At 36.2% G+C, this 18,545-nt stretch overlaps 1 protein-coding gene across 2 annotated transcripts in view; it reads right to left on the reverse strand.

Moving 5' to 3' along the window:
- grid2 (glutamate receptor, ionotropic, delta 2) overlaps nt 1–18,545 on the reverse strand; it is a 2,157,968-nt gene that overhangs the window by 756,504 nt on the left and 1,382,919 nt on the right. For both annotated transcript variants that reach the window (XM_039751125.1, XM_039751126.1), the window contains exon 3: nt 14,265–14,549. In XM_039751125.1, coding sequence (XP_039607059.1) covers nt 14,265–14,549 — 285 coding nt within the window. The remainder of the gene's footprint in view (nt 1–14,264; nt 14,550–18,545) is intronic.

Here is an 18,545-nt window from a genome sequence, read left to right on the forward strand (position 1 = left end):
TAATGAAGGTTGTCTTCTTTTATCCCTGGTTCAAGACGTTCCTCCAGCAGGAAAGAAATATGCACAAAAACAAGTGTGTGTGTATATACAAAAATAAAACAATTGCACCAAACCAAAATCAAAAACTATCCCAGCACCAAATAAGTATATATACCTCCACCAAAAATAATTACTAGGAGATATATAACTCTATATACAAAAAGAATATATACAAAAGAATATATGCAAAAGCCGCCAAAATTACAACTGCTCCTACAAATAGCTCAGCAGTGCTTATTCCTACCTCGCTCTTAGGTCCACTGACGACCCCTGTTGGCCGGTAACTCTTTAAATATAACCGGCAAGATTGTCCAGCCAATCTGCCAACATGTCTACCTCATGCACCTATCCCGGTAGACGGTAGCGCATTCACGCCACACGTCGCGACACGCCCCGAGCAACTATGTATTTAAAACCAAACTCCTGCGGGTCGCGCGCGCGTATAAGCCCTCCGGTACAGCCAACGGCTATGCTGAGCTCAAGCACGACCGTGGTTGACTCACCAGTAATTAAAATCATTTCTCTTACATTATGGGATCCCCATCTCTGACTCAATCAATCAAATGCCGGCTTTCTCTTTTAGGCTCGCCGCACTTTAAACCGCCTGCACTAGGCAGGCTGCGAGGACACCGGAGCGTAAAAATGAACACACGCGGCGGAGCCCGTACTGGCCATTATACCGGCCCCACGTGTGTCCAACACCCCGCGCCTCACTGCGCTCACCCGCTAGACGGCCCCGCATTCCCGCGACAGCGCCCTGAACACACCAACGGTAAGTGCACTTTCTTATAGCGAATATAAATGCTGCTACATACTTAAATTTGGTAAGACGCGACCCGCGCATTACCACAGGGACCCAAAACATGAAATTCCTTCTCCTAAGCCAGGCTATGCCAGAGACTGATCCTTGACTGGGAAGACTAAGAAGCAGCCATTACTTCAATAAGGGAACTTCTGCATCAAAATTCTTGCGCCAGAAAAATAATGCTTTATCCTATAAAGATGCAAACGGCAAAGAAGAAAGCTTAACAGTGAGCTGAGAAAAGCCCAACACACCACAAGCAAAGGACCATGTTGCAAAGAGAAACAGTACACTCCAACACAAGATGAATCCCCCCCGAAATAGGTGCAACAACAACAACAACTCCACACAACATCAGAAACCATCCTTAAAGACTTGGTATCATAAAAATGTTTATCTGTGCCAAGATTAATTAGAACTCCAAATAGCAAGTAAATAGCCAGCCTCTTCTGTGTTATTGTTTGCCTGTCCCATCTGTCTTTTGTCCTGTCTTTTGTATTAATATATATGTTATCAATTTTCTATAATCCTTTCATTTATCAATAAATTGTATTATTCAGTTCCTCAAAATGAGTGTGCCTCAATTACCTCGATACAATTCTAACGTTCAGAGATTGCCTTATACAGAGAAAGACAGAAAAGCTTTATGTTGTCACTTTTAACCTGGAATAATGCCAGGAAGCTCACAAGTATAAAAACTAGTGTGTCTATTGTGAATAAAAAAGAAATACAGTGTAGAGAATGTCAATTTCCCAGACTTTCAGTAGGACTCAACCTCAATTGTGTTTATCAGTAAATTGTTTTATTTTGTTTCTTAAAATTACTTTTGTTTCAGTTACATTGATATGAGTCTACAAGTCAGGAACCCCATACCATTCTTTCACAGAAACAACTAAAAGGACATAAAACTTTGTTGATCCCAGCAGTGCCTATACAGAATCTTAATTCCCTTTTGACCAGAGAAAGTGTACTAGCCCAAAACAATGACAACTATGGAGCTTGTGTCTGTGTGAAGACAGTGATTGGATACAGCATTAAAAACAAATAGGACAAACACACATTTTTGACAGAGCATTTCAATATGCAATTACAGTTTATTCAAGCTAAAACAAAATAAGTCAAAATAAGAGTTTTGGCAAAATAAACTAAATGAATTAAGCTGTTTATATCCATGTTCTAATGAGAGTGTTAGAGCTTTTCCTTGCTTCTGCATATAAACAGTAAACCCTGAGTCAAGGGACTCACTTGAATTGAAGACAAGACTGTTGACCAACGAATGATGGGGAGTAGGGGGTCTTCAATTCAAAATGTCACTTCTGTGATGTTTTGAGTTTACTGTTTACATACATACTGAGAATCTAGGAAGTAACTATTTAAGAACATTTCAGAAAAAATGAATTTGTTTTGCACAATTTGTGCTAGTGACTTGTGATAAGATGTGTAGTTTTAATAAATCAAAAGTCCCAGAATGTGTAGGCTCCAAGCAGGTGAAGCTGCACATGTGAGTGTGCATGTGCAGCTCCGAGGGTGATTTGAGCTGATCAGTCAAATGCCTCATTCACATCTCAGAGCAGGTGGAGAGCAGCCCCTGTATCCAGTCGTGGCTATAAAGGGAATCTGCACGGCAGAGGAGGGGAAAAGGAATAAGTAAAGAAAATGTTAATAAATGGAGGTTAAGGGAAGAAAGATTAAGAGGCAGGATCAAGGAGGAGCTTGTGCAACTGGAATGGAAGAAGGCGGTCAGGAAGATGGCACCAGTAAAAACACATAGTCAGCGCTTGAGGGTCAAGGGTCACTCCTGCTGAGCAATTTGGGAGTAGTGGGTGACCCAGCAGTCTGTGTGGCGGCGGACAAGAAACACAGTAAGGCTCGGCATGACGCCCCACTGAATGCTGAGGGACTGACAATGGAAACCTGAGTGATGTTATGGTTGACTGCGCCTGTTGGTGGATGTCTTCTCTAACTACGGAGATCTTGTCTAGGGTAGGCAGAAGAGACATCAGTTATCAGACATTAGTTTTTTCCTAGGATTCTGGTTTTGTTTATTTACTTATTTATAGTCAATTATTTATTGTGTGTATTTTTGTCTATGTTCACTGTCTACTGGGGCACATGCAAGCAAATATTTCATTGTACATAGTACTTGTACACATGACAATAAAGAATTGAATTGAATTTAATTGAATAGAAAGGATTCATGGTGGATTGTTTTTAAGGAACAGATTCTACTTGGAATTTTACCCTCGTTTTAACGGATGATTTATTGTCATGTTTGGAACATTTTAACCTCCACTTTTTTAGCACCTAGTTTTATAATGAATAATTTATTTTTGGAGCACTGTACTGTTGGACACTTTGTCTATAAATAAAAGCACCTAAACACTTAGCACCAAACCCTCGCTGATTGTGTTTGTCCTCAGTTGCTGGGCTCATCCACAGGTAGGTTATCGGTGATTCAAGAGGCTCCTGGATGGCAACCAGGGATGCTTGGAGCCAACCTGGACTATCACATTAATGTATAAAAGACATACGAATGTTAGCCACTGCCCAGCATTGGTTACCTATCTGTCCCATTTATGAGAATTTATTTATGTACTTTTAAAAAAAAAAATGAGACTAAAAAATTCTCAGCCACTATTACAAAGTATGTGGGGTAAGTATCATAGAAATGATTTATTTTTTTGGGTAGAGTATTCATCAACCATGGGAATACAGGTTTATAAATAAGTTGAACGAACTTTTAAAGGACTAAAAAAATGCATTTGTGTGTTGACTACAGATTATAAACATAAACAAAAACATACAGGAAATGCATTAAATTTAAAACACAGATTTAAACTGTTCTCTGCCAATGTGATTTTTGTAGTCTTATTCAAAATGCATGTTTTATATACTGTATCAAATCCCAAAATAGTTTCTTTCATTATACTGTATCTCTAAGTAGTGAAACTATTATTTTGCGCATGTAAAATATAATGCAGAATTTTGCCATTTGTCTCTCAAAAATGTGGTTTAGCTTGTGCTGTTTTATTGTTCAGTGTGTTGGAATACTCCACTGAACTGCACCTTTTAAAAAACAGAAGCTAGGAAGATATAAAACAAGGTTATGAAATATCAAAAAAAGATTACATATATTACTGAATACTTTTATGAACACACATAATTACAGTTTCATTTTCTGCTGGTTTCATATAATTTATCTTCCTTAAGATTCATTTAAAATACATTTCTCATATATGAATGAAATTCAAACATAATGTCATGATAATGATAAATCTAACAAGAACTATAACATCAATTACAACATCTAAAAATTATTCCAAGAATAATAAAAAAATTAGACTCAAAATTAACACAGTGGTTTAGTCTTATCTGCAATCTCAGATATAACAGTTTTTTTAACAACAGCAAGGAAACCTCTGACCTTTAGGATCATCATGAATGCTAGTTTGCATGAATCTGCTTGCACCCTTGATTATGTTAAATTCTGATCAAAGAATTAAATATCAGATTTTCCCAAAAGCCAGTTTTCAAGAAATGTTAAAATAATAATAATCCTCATGACCTGTTTAGAACAGTTGCTAATCTAATAAATAGGATTTCTAAACTACAATGCAAAATGTCCAGTAAATTGTCCTGTCTCTTTTTGTGTGCACTACTTTACTAATTTTAATTTGGTAACAGAACAGACGTCATAATTTTAATTTCTAACTACCCACTACTTGTTCCTTAGAACCAGTACCAACTAGTTTGATTATTGCTTTGATGAAGTTGTCCTGTTGTTTACTGACATTTAGCAATGGCCAATGATTGTTAATGAAACAAAGTGTGTTCATTTAGGTTACATACTGTTGTGGGTAGCAATTATCCCTTGGCATCTGTAAGTTTGTGTAGTCCTTTCAAAGGTAGCAATTGGGTTAAGAAAACCTGACAGGAATAACAGTTCCTGGCTTTTGCTATGGTATTCTGAAGTGTAGCACTTTCAGTAGAAACAATCTGAATATGGACTGACAAGTAAGTGGAGATTGGTTTCTAGTCATTGGTAAGGTATCAGAGTTGAGATAGCTAGTCTTGGCGTGTGTTGAGATATTCTTGCTGTATATTTGATCTTATCTGTGCTGAGTGAATGTTGAACAGGTAAGTTTTGTAGGATGTTATGTGCAAATCAAGGATAACTATTTATGTATTTCACATAAGATCGCAAAACTTTTGCATCTGTTCACGACTAAAGACTTGGAATGCGAACAAGCCAGTTTCCCTTTCGGTTTGTGCGCGCCGATGATTTCCACAAGTGTTCAGTCTCTCCCTATGCATTCCCTGTGCAGCGAGAGAGAGTGACACACAGACACGCACGCGCGCAAGAGAGTCACACACACACACAGACTCGCGTGCGAGAGAGACACACACACACACACACACACGTGAGAGAGACACACACACACACACAGACAGACAGACAGACAGACACACACACACACACACACACGACAGAGAGACATGGCTGGACGCATAAGGCTTGATTTTAAAGAGACAGATCCGAGCATTGTTTTAGCCTCATTGTATTTAATGAAGACTTTTTTCTATTGGATTTTAACCTCCAGTGTTATTCAGTGTTTTTACATTTAGTTTACTATTACACTGTGCATTCTATGGTAAAATGAACTATATGTGTGCTTAAAAGATCTTTAAAAAAACATATTTACATATAGTTCATACGGTCTGGAATGGATTAATTGTATTTACATACAATCCTATGCGGGAAATTACTTCGGTTCACGACCATAATTCGTTCCAAAACTCTGGTCGTAAACCAATTTGGTCGTGAACCGATGTTCCACTGTATTAGCTTGTCCACCAAAATAGAAAGAATCCTGGAGCTGAAATTGCCTATAATGGACACTTTTACACCACAAAACAAACAGCTTTAGGATGACCTCAGGGAGGGGAAAACTGCTTCTGGAAATGTCATTAAATCAGCTCCAGTGCCAATCTTAAGTTATAATGATATGCATGGAATTGTACTCTTTACTAAATGTGTTTTTTCTTGCATATCCCTGAGAAATATATTGTGTTGGGGTACCAACTTGTGTTCTTGCACTTCTGGTATAAATGTCATTAAACAGCAGACACTCTCAAAAACACAATTCTGTTGTACCTGGAATACGTTGCTTCTTTAGCTATGCACATCTTTCATGTGAAAAAGTTATTTTTCTCATTGTACATATACTTTTGATATCCCTTTGGATTAATCACGTAGTGCATCTTTATGCAATATTACTAATGTCACCCAGCTTCGCCCTATGAAATTTTCTAAGATAATCGTCCTCGTCACTTTCTGCCAGCTCCATTTCTCTGCACGAATATAGTATCAGCTTGCAAAGTGGCAATGTTAACTGATAGTAACGCTAAGCCATTCAGTTGATCTTGCGTCATGCTTTTTCACAGGTTGTTTATACTCAAATATTGCTGAGAACATTGCAACATTTTCTAAAATCAGTTTCACTCATGCTCATGATGAATCCAAAATTGTGCAGGAACCCAAAATTGTCATAATGGATTTTCTGGTCAGATCGTTCAGTCATTGACATTAGGGCTTGTCTTGATTATACCAGTGGTCTTGATTATATAAGTGGCAGATGAAACTCAAAAGAACATATAGACAGACTAATGATGAATAATGTGTAAGTCGACAGAAACACAATAAGTTATAATTATAGCAAAACAGTTGTGCTGCTTTGTGGAATGGTTTTATCCTCTCAGCTTCAGCTTATCTCTCTACTATTTATAGTATGATCAATCTATTGCGCGGATGGCCTGGTAGGCGAGGGGCATTATCTGGCCTACTACCAAAGCCCCACCATCACCATCGATGCTGCCTGTCGTCACTGTTTCCTCTCTGCTTGTGTGTAACCATACTGATAATTCTGCCACCGGAGAAAATTTGTACTTCTGAAATATGGACCTGTAAGTTGTATTTGGTTACAGCATAAAAAAAAGGCTAGGCAGGGCCCTTTGCAAATGGGGGCCCAAGGTGGTCGCCTATATGCCAATGCCTAAGAACAGCCCTGTATGCAGCAATTATACAAAATATGTTGCAGTATATTAAATTACATGACATAATTTCAAGTTAAATTAAGAGTGATACTAAGATGCACAAAATCCACCTACACTATAAAATAATGCATAGAAAAGGTATTACTCAGTTAAAAGCAATAGCTAGTAAACATTTTAGTGAAGCAAAGCAAGAAGAATCTTCCTTTGTGCATAAAGAAAGAAAGTGCATAACAGTATAAATAATAAATTGTGGTGTCATGAAGAAAGACTGCCCCTCAGCCTTGTAGTTTATCATGGTCACCTGCTCCATTTCCAAGGCATTCACCACCATCTGGCTCTTTGTTACTCTTATAGGTGAAATAGGATGACAAGAAATTATTATTATTATTTTTACAGTTTTTTTAATGATTAAAAAAACACCATTTTGTCCTACTTTTTGTTTCTGCTTCCATCTATTGTTAATTTCCTGTTAATTTGTATCTGCTGGATTTTGTATGTGGAGTTTGCATGTTTATTTAGAGTTTACGCTCGTAATTTAAAGAGGTATAGTTTGTCTGATTGTTAACATAAGACTGACAGTTTATTTGCACAAAACTTGTGCCTCAAATGGCATTGCTTCCGGCCTTGTAATAACTGATGCCAGGGTAGGCTCTGGTAGTTCTGTACTGTAATAAGCTGGCTTGGGAATGTTTTTATTTGTAGTTTTCTGAATTTCCCCATGGGATTAATAAAGTTTATCTAATATAATCTAAGTCATTTAAAGCAGCACACTCTTATGAATTAACACATTTGTCATACCACATGCATTTGAATGTCACAATAATGCAAAAAGCTCTGGAGTCAACCAAAGCAATAAATATTTAAGGGTTCTTAATATGATGATTAGTATTCTATAAAATGAAAAGATAGACCTAGAAAATTCCCTCTCAAATATCAATAAAGATAACAGTTTCACATGAGATATACAGTACATTCACACACAGGGGAAATATAAATAAGAAAGCCATATTTTTTCCCAAATGCTAAGCTTGTATTCAATTTCAAAAAAATAGTGCGTTTTTTAGAGGTTGGGAAGCCTGACAGTATCTTGTAATTGTACTCTGATAACAGCAAAATTATTAATATGGAAGATGTTGGATTTCAGCAGTGTAGTTTGGATCAGTCTTTACATTTAGATTAAAGTCTGTTTACAGATCAGATAGTGATTTATTTGAATGAAATGTTGCTAGTGTGTTGTGCAACTGCTTCATTTTCTTAAATTTTTGATTTTTGATAGTATAATCTTGTCTTGTCTAATTCATAGAAGGAGTAGCATTCATTTAGTCCTGTATTTTGATCTCCTTATGGGGACAACAGCAGACCATTTTGAATCATTGCATTTGGGATTATTTTACCATGTAACTCTGGTCTAATTTCACAGGATTCGTCATTTCATTTGGAGTGACTTGTCCATCAAATTATTGGATCGCTCTGAACTACTGTAAAAATCAGCTCTAAGCTGAGGTCAAGTGGCCGACTGCCTTAATTCTGAAGCTGAACATTATGGTATACTTTCTGTTAATGTCATTTGTTGCACTTTGGGGAACAGGTTCATAATGATTTTGTTGGTATTATCTTACTTAGGCTCTTATTTGTTGTTTTAGACTCAACAGATGTAAGTATAGCTTTTCATTTTAAAATAATCATGGTCAGATAGGCATAGGTCATACAAATATATGCCATTAGACATGCGGTACTTCAAAAAAGAAATTTGGTGATTTTCAGAACAGCCACTGTTCTCTAAGAAAGTCATACACACACATGCTTAGCTAGCATTGGCAACTGCAGCCCATAAAATACAATGGTTACATATTCAACATGTGGAAAGGGTACACATGAGAAAATTTAAAATGAGGACTAAGTGTTATGAAACATAATGTACTAAAAATAATTACAATACATTATTGGTTTTCAAGTTCAGTCCTGGATATCTGCAGATTTTTATTTCAACCAATTTCACAGTTATTACATTCCTTCTACTTTTAATTTATGACCTTGTTCGGTTATCTGGCTTACAGATATTTCTAAAAAAAATCATAAATATTTGTACATATTATTTACTAGAGTGTTAAATGCTTACATTTATTTTGTTGTCTGCATTTTAATTTACCCTCTTCTGTAGAACTTCCTCCCTGAAGTCCTTGAGCTTCCTCCAAATGCTTATCATTAGCAATAAGCAGTGCAGAGACAGGTGTAAACAGGTTCATAAAGAGGAGCAATTACTTCACTGCAATTTTCATTTGTCTGCTTATCAGGAAAAGTTCCATACAAATGAGGAGACAAGTGAATATGGCATTGAATTAATGACTCACCTATTGCATTCAGCATTTTCCAAATTGGGATACATTTAAGGGACCAAACTCCACAGAAAATAGTGAATTAAAAAAACAATGCAAAAATGTAAATATTTCAATTTATTTTAGAATAAGAGAACAAATAAAGAAGCTGACTAAACAATTAGATCAATTAAAAGTAAACATCAGGCAATTTCTTTAGATTTGGTTTTGAAATTGGTAGGAATAGAAACTTATACTCACAGATGTCTCCCAGGACTATACCTGTACCTGGGAACCACTGAAATAATGATGCCATTGGATTGTTTGTCTGGTCACCACTGTTACCAAGATGTTTACACTGATCCAATGTTCTTTGCACTAATGCACTTATACAAGTATAAATCTATTGTGATATGTGTGTTGTTTTGTTGGGCATCTCTTTGATATACAAAATTGCAAAACAATCATTATTGTAACTAACTCCTGTCTCACTTTCTCTTTACTTTCTTGTATTTCCAGCACTTTGAATTTAACCATAAGAAGTTGGTCAAATAGTAAGGAATAAACAAATTTATGTAGAAAAATTCAATGAACTAATCTTTGGTTTAATGTTTTGGTTTACAAAGTTTTCTTTTATTGATCTATAGCAGAGAGTGATGACTAGTTCCTTTTGAGTGAGTGCCTCCATTCCATCAAGGCTAATTTTATTGTGGAGCTCACAATAATTCTTAACCATTTCATGTTAGAAAGTGGATACATGAAAGTATTGTGAATGAAGAATTCAGAATTACTCACATCGCACTTTGCTTCAGCAACTTTGTAGGAAAGAAAGCACAAAGGAACAGCATATCTTGTTTATATCTGAGAATCACTTAAACAAGCCTTGTAATGCTAACTAGTTTGTTATCTTGTAATTTTTTATTTAGAAAGTGTTTTCTAAAGCTCTCATAACTAAAGTAAGATGTAATCTCATATGGAAATTCGTGAGTGAACCAACACACTTTTTTGAACATTGTTCTTTAATTGGAGTTTTGCCTTTGATTCTTTGACAGGGAAACAGTCACCCTAGATAGATAACAAAAAACACAATTCTGCTCTTATTTGGATAACATAATAATGGTAATAAGAAGAAGAAGAATAGGTCAACGTGGCAATATAAAATGTAAATTATAATGTAGGCTACAAATTAGTACAAAAGAATCTCTTTGTAGCTTTAATACCTATAGACAATTTTAGTACACTAGCCAACCCGCGGCGTACCATACGCCGCATAATCAGGCCGGTTTTTTAATGATTTTTAAGCACAGGGAGAAAATTAACATTTGAAAAATCGGTAATGTAATAAATCAGCAAGAAAAGCAACATTGTAACAATGCACGGAACGAACCAACACCCACCTCCAACTCGTCACTTGAGTCGTTGTCGTCTTTGCACAGTCCAGATGCACCTGTGACTCACGTAGACTTTCCCTGTTCCTGCAGGAGCATCTAAGAAGACGCACGTGTCGCGGATGCGAATTGCTGTATGTAGCGTGTAAAACAGTTTTCTATGGTGCACGCGGTCGTGCGTCATAACCGAAAACTCGGTTTTTAAAGACTGCTTACTTCATTGTGTTTTAAATTCAGTTGTAAAGGATTGTTTTAAGGATCCCATGAGATACCCCTCGCAAACCGTTTTACACGCTGCATATGGCGATTCACCTCCGCGAGAAACATGCCTCTATGAACAGTCAACGTGGCTTGGAGGTGCCAGGAGTTGGTGGGCGTGGCTCCTTCCTGTGTGCACCATAGGTGTCTTACTTGTCGGCGGCTCAGTGAATCCACGCCCCTTCCAGCGTGCTTTCCATGGTTGTCTTGCCTTAGTGAATTATATATATAGATAATGAGCTAACCAATCAAACTCATTATGTAATCAGTCACATCCTTTAAGTGAGAAGGTGAATTGTCCCTTAGTACCAGCAATATCAATGGCTGCAGTCCAGGAAATTGTGCAACTCAACTGGAAACACCATTTGAGACAGAACTGTCCAAGAAGCCAAGTAGTCTAAGTGCTGTCTTGTGGATGGACATGAAACCCTTGGATGATCTCAATAATCAACGATTAATAGTGAAATAATGACCCTCCTTGTTTGCACAACGAATTGGGAAAAGAAACACACTGGAAATTTGTACTCAGTCCCACATGGCATATTCTGACAGCTCTCCATTTCTGTGCCACCTGCAGACTGTATGTCATACAAATGGGCCTCAGCAAGGCTGCTTTGTTCAAATCTGTGCGTGCAGTGACCAGATTACTATTGTGCCATGAATGCAAATATATACAGTTTTCAGAATGAGGAAATGCCTTGAATGACACTAAAATTAGTGTTTATACCATTGCAAGCATAACTGGCTTTTGTAAGTTATCCTCCAGTATAAGTGCTGTACATAGGTTTGCCACCTATTCCTTTATAATGGAAATATTCCATATTTGAAAATGACATGTTACATTCCTTAACAAATTAATTAAGGAGCGCTATTTGTTTCATTTTTTTAAACAAGATGAACTTGAGAGCATAAAAATTATACAATCAAAAACAATAATCAGTTTTTTCCTAATAAAATACGTAAAGAAATGTTAGCTAAATAAATAAATCTAGAATAAAAATAGTCCTTCTCTCCAACTGCTTAGCCAGGGTTACATTTGTTACCAGATACACAGACACCAATTGTGTGGGCTAGTTAGTTAGTGCTAGTGTAGGAGAGAATGTCTTCTGCATCTAACGTGACTCCATATCCTCCCACAAAACTAAGGCATTTATATCATCATTGCCTCAAATGGGAATGTAAGTATCTATGGCTTGAATCTGTTACAGGAGATGACTACAAGACACGCGGTAGTGCTGTAGCACATTTTCTGTTGCACATGTGATGTCAAGCTGTTAACATGAGAGAGGGCAGCCACAGTAATGCTATATAGCAAATATTCTAATTTGATTAATAATAAATATATAGAATAAGATTACATGCTAATCTGATTAATAATATATCAAAAAGTAATACAGGAAGAATTACATACCCCCAAATATCTTTCATTTTTAATAATATAAAGTTATGCAATAAAATAGTAGCCTACAATTATTATCTATGCTGTAGTGATCTAGATTGTGCTGTTAAATTAAACCTCAAACTTTATTTGACCCAAACGTTCTAAAGAAAGCTTTCTGTGGAAGGCCAAAGCACAGTCAATTACGAAGGATGTAATAGTTCTGAAGGCACTGAGTGATGTATTGAATAGTATGACTTCTCCAGTACTTCTCCAGTTTTCAATTCAAATAGATGTCTATAACAGGAGTTTTTCAGATCAGACACAGGAGTCTTCAATTAGATGGTAGACTTTCTTGAAAATTAAACTGCATTGGTCAGTAAATATTGTCTTGAATTATGAGTTCTTTAGAGCCACTGGGCCTGTCAGTACAACATACAGTATACCAGCATTCAGTACAGACCATACCTAGATTAATTATGGAACCAATAATTCATTATTCAGAAATGTTACTGCCATGTACACATTTTTCAAAACACATTGAAGCATGTTATTGACAACTTGTCAGTAGATGGTGAAAATATTGTTGTGAAGGTTTACATCTTCTTCAGTTCGTAAGCTAAGAGAAGAGAATGTCTCAAGAATTTTTGTGACTTCTTTAGAGTGGAATTCCAAGAAATACTGTGGAATTTGACAACTTAACCCAGCTATCTCCCAATTACTGCAGAGCTGGGCAACTTTGAATTCCTACTTTGTGAGCCTGGGTAAGAATGTCCAAGACACAGTAAAATACTGCTGATGCTGAAAGTGGATGGTGCCAAGGTTCATGATGATGAATCAGATATCGTTGAAGTCTGCCTTCCTTTCTGCAACAATATTCTTTTTCTTTTTGAAAATGTGAAGACACTTGAGAACAATGACCTTTTTGCATTGACCTATTTGGCATCATGAAGTCTTTCAAAGATAAGCTGACTCAAAGGAGAGATGATTGTTTCTATGTGTATCTAACCAAGGTAAAGTTTACATGTCTATCAACATGTGATGCCAACACTGCTGAATTTACAGAATTTTTCAATACTGCTCTCAGTTAAATTGAGAACCAGATCAGCTTTCCATAGGCCAAATGCCTCTACTGTATACAGCCCCCTCACTGTACATGATAGCACACTTATATTCAATAGCATGGAAAAGGTTGCTGGAAGGGTCAAGTTCATAAGCTGGCTCCATCTTAACATGGATAAACTGTATGATGAGTGTATAACCACTAACACTATTTTGGAGAGACTCAGCACAGATGATCACTGGAAAACTAAAAGCACAACTACATGGTGATAGGTGTGTTTTAGAAAGTAGATCTCCCAAATATGCTGTCTGTGCCGTCCTTCATCTTGAGCACACCACCATCTACAGGGTTTATAGAAAAAAATATTTTTAAAGATGGCTCTAAAACAGACTGACACAAGAAACAGGTTTTCTCTGGAGCTCATCAAGAATGATCTTCTTGTTAACTTATTAACCTCTGCCAAATCCCAAACCATGGCTTTAAATGACTTGCAACTACTCCAGGTTGCCAGAATCAACTTAAATATACATGATAAAAAAAACAATAAAGACAAGTGTTGATGCAACAAGGCTGTGAAATGTGCTTTTTGTTACTGAAGCTACTGTTACAATGTTTTTTGCTTTGAGGTTGTTTTGTTGGTGTTGTTAATGACGATAGTTAATGCACTTTAAAGGTTTGCTTGTGAACTTCATTTTTTATTGGTGATGTTGTTGTACCAATATTTTTGTGGCTTAAGTTTGCTGTGAAATTGTTGTCAATGACTGTAGCTAATACATTTGCATAGTCAATACTTGTTGGAAAACACACACCCCAATCCTCAAGCCTACTAGCTCTACATGTAGCCCCTATAGTTTTATACATACCTGTTCTATAGTCTAGAACAATACTTCTTTAACTGAATCAATACAGTGTAACATGACTACGTAAAGGAACAAATACAAATAAAATAGTCAGTATTACAACTTACCATATTCTGTATCATAAAAGATGATAAACTTTTGCCAGGCATATTCAGCAATGACTTTAAGGATGACCTCATTGAGGTACACTGGAGGTCTTACAAATAGTGTGTAATCTTCAGATTTGGTTGGGTGGGTGACGCTGCAACTAGACCGTGGTGTGCCAGATGGAGCACGCTGAATATATAGATGGGGAATGTGCATGGCATCAGCCAGTGACTGCAATGATCCTGCAGACATGCAACCAATAGAGCTGACTAATGCCAAGATTCCTTGGTTCATTAGATCACAGGCTGAAACAAGAAAAAGAGATTCTGTTAGAAAAAATATAGTTTAGATATATCACAATATAAATAACATTTTTTAGATATGACTAAACTTTACAAGTTTTGTTTTAAATTACAAATTTGTTTTAAACAGAGAACATGTATCTTCTTTTACTATTTACTTTTTTCTGGTAAGCTATAGGAACTAAGTAAGTGGAGTATGAAGCAATGTCTAGCACTGAAGAACTGTCTACCTTCCAGTATGTAAAAATAGACATTTACAGTGGTGTGCAAAACTATTTGCCCCCTTCCTGATTTCTTATTCTTTTGCATGTTTGTCACACAAAATGTTTCTGATCATCAGACACATTTAACCATTAGTCAAATATAACACAAGTAAACACAAAATGCAGTTTTTAAATGATGGTTTTTATTATTTAGGAAGAAAAAAAATCCAAACCTACATAGCCCCGTGTGAAAAAGTAATTGCCCCCTTGTTAAAAAATAACCTAACTGTGGTGTATCACACCTGAGTTCAATTTCCGTAGCCACCCCCAGGCCTGATTACTGCCACACCTGTTTCAATCAAGAAATCACTTAAATAGGAACTGCCTGACACAGAGAAGTAGACCAAAAGCACCTCAAAATCTAGACATCATGCCAAGATCCAAAGAAATTCAGGAACAAATGAGAACAGAAGTAATTGAGATCTATCAGTCTGGTAAAGGTTATAAAGCCATTTCTAAAGCTTTGGGACCCAAGCGAACCACAGTGAGAGCCATTATCCACAAATGGCAAAAACATGGAACAGTGGTGAACCTTCCCAGGAGTGGCCGGCCGACCAAAATTACCCCAAGAGCGCAGAGATGACTCATCCGAGAGGTCACAAAAGACCCCAGGACAACGTCTAAAGAACTGCAGGCCTCACTTGCCTCAATTAAGGTCAGTGTTAACGACTCCACCATAAGAAAGAGACTGGGCAAAAACAGCCTGCATGGCAGATTTCCAAGATGCAAACCACTGTTAAGCAAAAGAACATTAGGGCTTGTCTCAATTTTGCTAAGAAACATCTCGATGATTGCCAAGACTTTTGGGAAAATACCTTGTGAACTGATGAGACAAAAGTTGAACTTTTTGGAAGGCAAATGTCCGTTACATCTGGCGTAAAAGGAACACAGCATTTCAGAAAAAGAACATCATACCAACAGTAAAATATGGTGGTGGAAGTGTGATGGTCTGGGGTTGTTTTGCTGCTTCAGGACCTGGAAGGCTTGCTGTGATAGATGGAACCATGAATTCTACTGTCTACCAAAAAATCCTGAAGGAGAATGTCCGGCCATCTGTTCGTCAACTCAAGCTGAAGCGATCTTGGGTGCTGCAACAGGACAATGACCCAAAACACACCAGCAAATCCACCTCTGAATGGCTGAAGAAAAACAAAATGAAGACTTTAGAGTGGCCTAGTCAAAGTCCTGACCTGAATCCAATTGAGATGCTATGGCATGACCTTAAAAGGGTGGTTCATGCTAGAAAACCCTCAAATAAAGCTGAATTACAACAATTCTGCAAAGATGAGTGGGCCAAAATTCCTCCAGAGCTGTAAAGACTCATTGCAAGTTATCGCAAACGCTTGATTGCAGTTATTGCTGCTAAGGGTGGCCCAACTAGTTATTAGGTTCAGGGGGCAATTACTTTTTCACACAGGGCCATGTAGGTTTGGATTTTTTCTCCTAAATAATAAAACCATCATTTAAAAACTGCATTTTGTGTTTACTTGTGTTATATTTGACTAATGGTTAAATGTGTTTAATGATCAGAAACATTTTGTGTGACAAACATGCAAAAGAATAAGAAATCAGGAAGGGGGCAAATAGTTTTTCACACCACTGTATATCTTATTTTTCTTTCCTAAAAACAGTTTGGGATTTCAATTGAACTAAACAAGGTAGTATGTAAGCTTTGAAAGTTTCCTTCTGACCTAAATGTTTATTTAATATTCTAAGATATAGTATAAACCAAATATGTATACTGTGCGGCAAAGAAAAAATTTTGCATTAAGCACAATGTGCCTGGAAGTAGGATTATATTTGTTATGCTGGGACTTATTTCACCATTTACTGCTAGTTTGTCTAGCAAAATAATATACAGTGTTATGTATGAGAACAGTTTCAGTATGCACAATCATATGTGGTGAAAATCCTATCATAAAAATATAAAAAAAGTACAACACCATAAATAATAATTTCCCTGTATTTAATGAACTCCATGTCAATAAACATCTAGTAAAAAAAACAAAAAAATTTCCACAGCTACTTTGTTGTTACTTTTATAGTATTTGAGTCCTTCCATGCTGATATCTATCAGAAAAAAAACATAAAAATAAATACTCACAATAAAATAGTGTCTTATTCAGATTCATAGTTAATATCATATCTTATTTAAGTATAAAGTGTGTGCAGTGTACAGTATGTGTATTTACATGTACTTAAGGAATCTAATGAATATTGTATACTAAAACCATCAAAACATACATAACTATGTGGTATGCCCACAACCTTATGTTCCAACACAAATAATGCGTAAAACAGAAACAGCTTTGGAACATGCATAGTATTTCTCAAAGATTTAAGGTCAGGTGGAAGAATAGTCAGTTCAATATACTGTACAGTAAACAGGAGAAAGTAGCTGCGCAGATAATGCCTTCAGGCAGAACAAGAAAGAATAATATTTCAACCCCTGTTTTTTCCAAATATGTCTCTTAAGGTACATACATGTTTCAAAGACATTCACAGCTTGCTACTTCAATAAACACTGATATGTCAACTTGACATCTGCCATAATGAACAAATCTAAAAGACTCATGGCCAAATTTCTGTCTAATGTGTACTTAGTTCCTTACTAGTGTTTTGATTATATGGCTAATAGATCAGTGAAGGACTTTGTGGCCAGTGGGGCTTCATGACATTCTTGAGTATCAATAAGCATGCGTACCTAGTTCCTGCTTTATTGACTCCAGCTTTGCCTTTAACACAATTATACCTGTGTAGCTTTTTGGCAAACCTGATAGACACTGGCATTATGTCTAATCCACACTTTCATACCTCAGCCCCACAGAGCAATGACCTATCTCCACTCCTTTACCTTTTGTAGACTGTATTTCATGTGTCAAATGTAGATTCTTTAAGAATGGCCAAGTTTGTTAATGACATTGTTCTTGTGACTATCATCATAAATTATAATTTCAAGTATAGGAAAGAAGCCACAAAACTAGTTAAGGTTTAAGCTTAATTATTTGGAAATAAATGTTAAGGAAATACAATAGAAGATTAAGCAAGGCAAAGGATCAATTTCATACTTAAATATCAATAGTCAGATTTTAGAGGTAGTGGAATATTTCAGGATGCTGGAGGGACCTCAGCTCCCAACGGTCAAAGCACAAAGATTAAAAGCAAAAAAAAGTAACAGGGTCACCATTTATAAAAACATGTAAGTCTTTGCTTTCTTTCCTTAACCCATTCTACATACTGTATATACCTGGACAACACTGGGTATTTTCATAAAAATACTACATTTGCATAATTAATTAACTTAAAAACCTTGACCTTAAGACTTTTGTTAACAATAATTTGTATAATAATCAATTTCAATCAATCATCAGTATATCTGTGTTAAATATAATATTGGCTTGTTTTTGGGGAATGATTTGTTTGGTTATGAAGTTGTAGTGATGTTTTAATTCAATCAACTTCACCTAATCAAATACTATGCAAATAGCATTGTTATGGAAAGAAAATATTTACTTTTTAGTACTTAACCAACTCACATAACCTTGGTCAAGAAAGCTGAAGGTGGAAAATAGATGAGCAAATGTATGTATTAATTCTATTAATTTACGGGTTGGTAAAAGTCCTTGCATCCTTTCTTATATTAACAGTGAAATGAATAATAACTGAAAAAGGCAATAAGGAACTTGACAAATTTTCAATAATACACTTAAGTATGTAGGAATAATCAAAAATCGAC

Source organism: Polypterus senegalus, chromosome 4 (genome assembly GCF_016835505.1).
Source record: "Polypterus senegalus isolate Bchr_013 chromosome 4, ASM1683550v1, whole genome shotgun sequence".
In the NCBI taxonomy this organism is placed as follows: Eukaryota; Metazoa; Chordata; class Cladistia; order Polypteriformes; family Polypteridae; genus Polypterus; species Polypterus senegalus.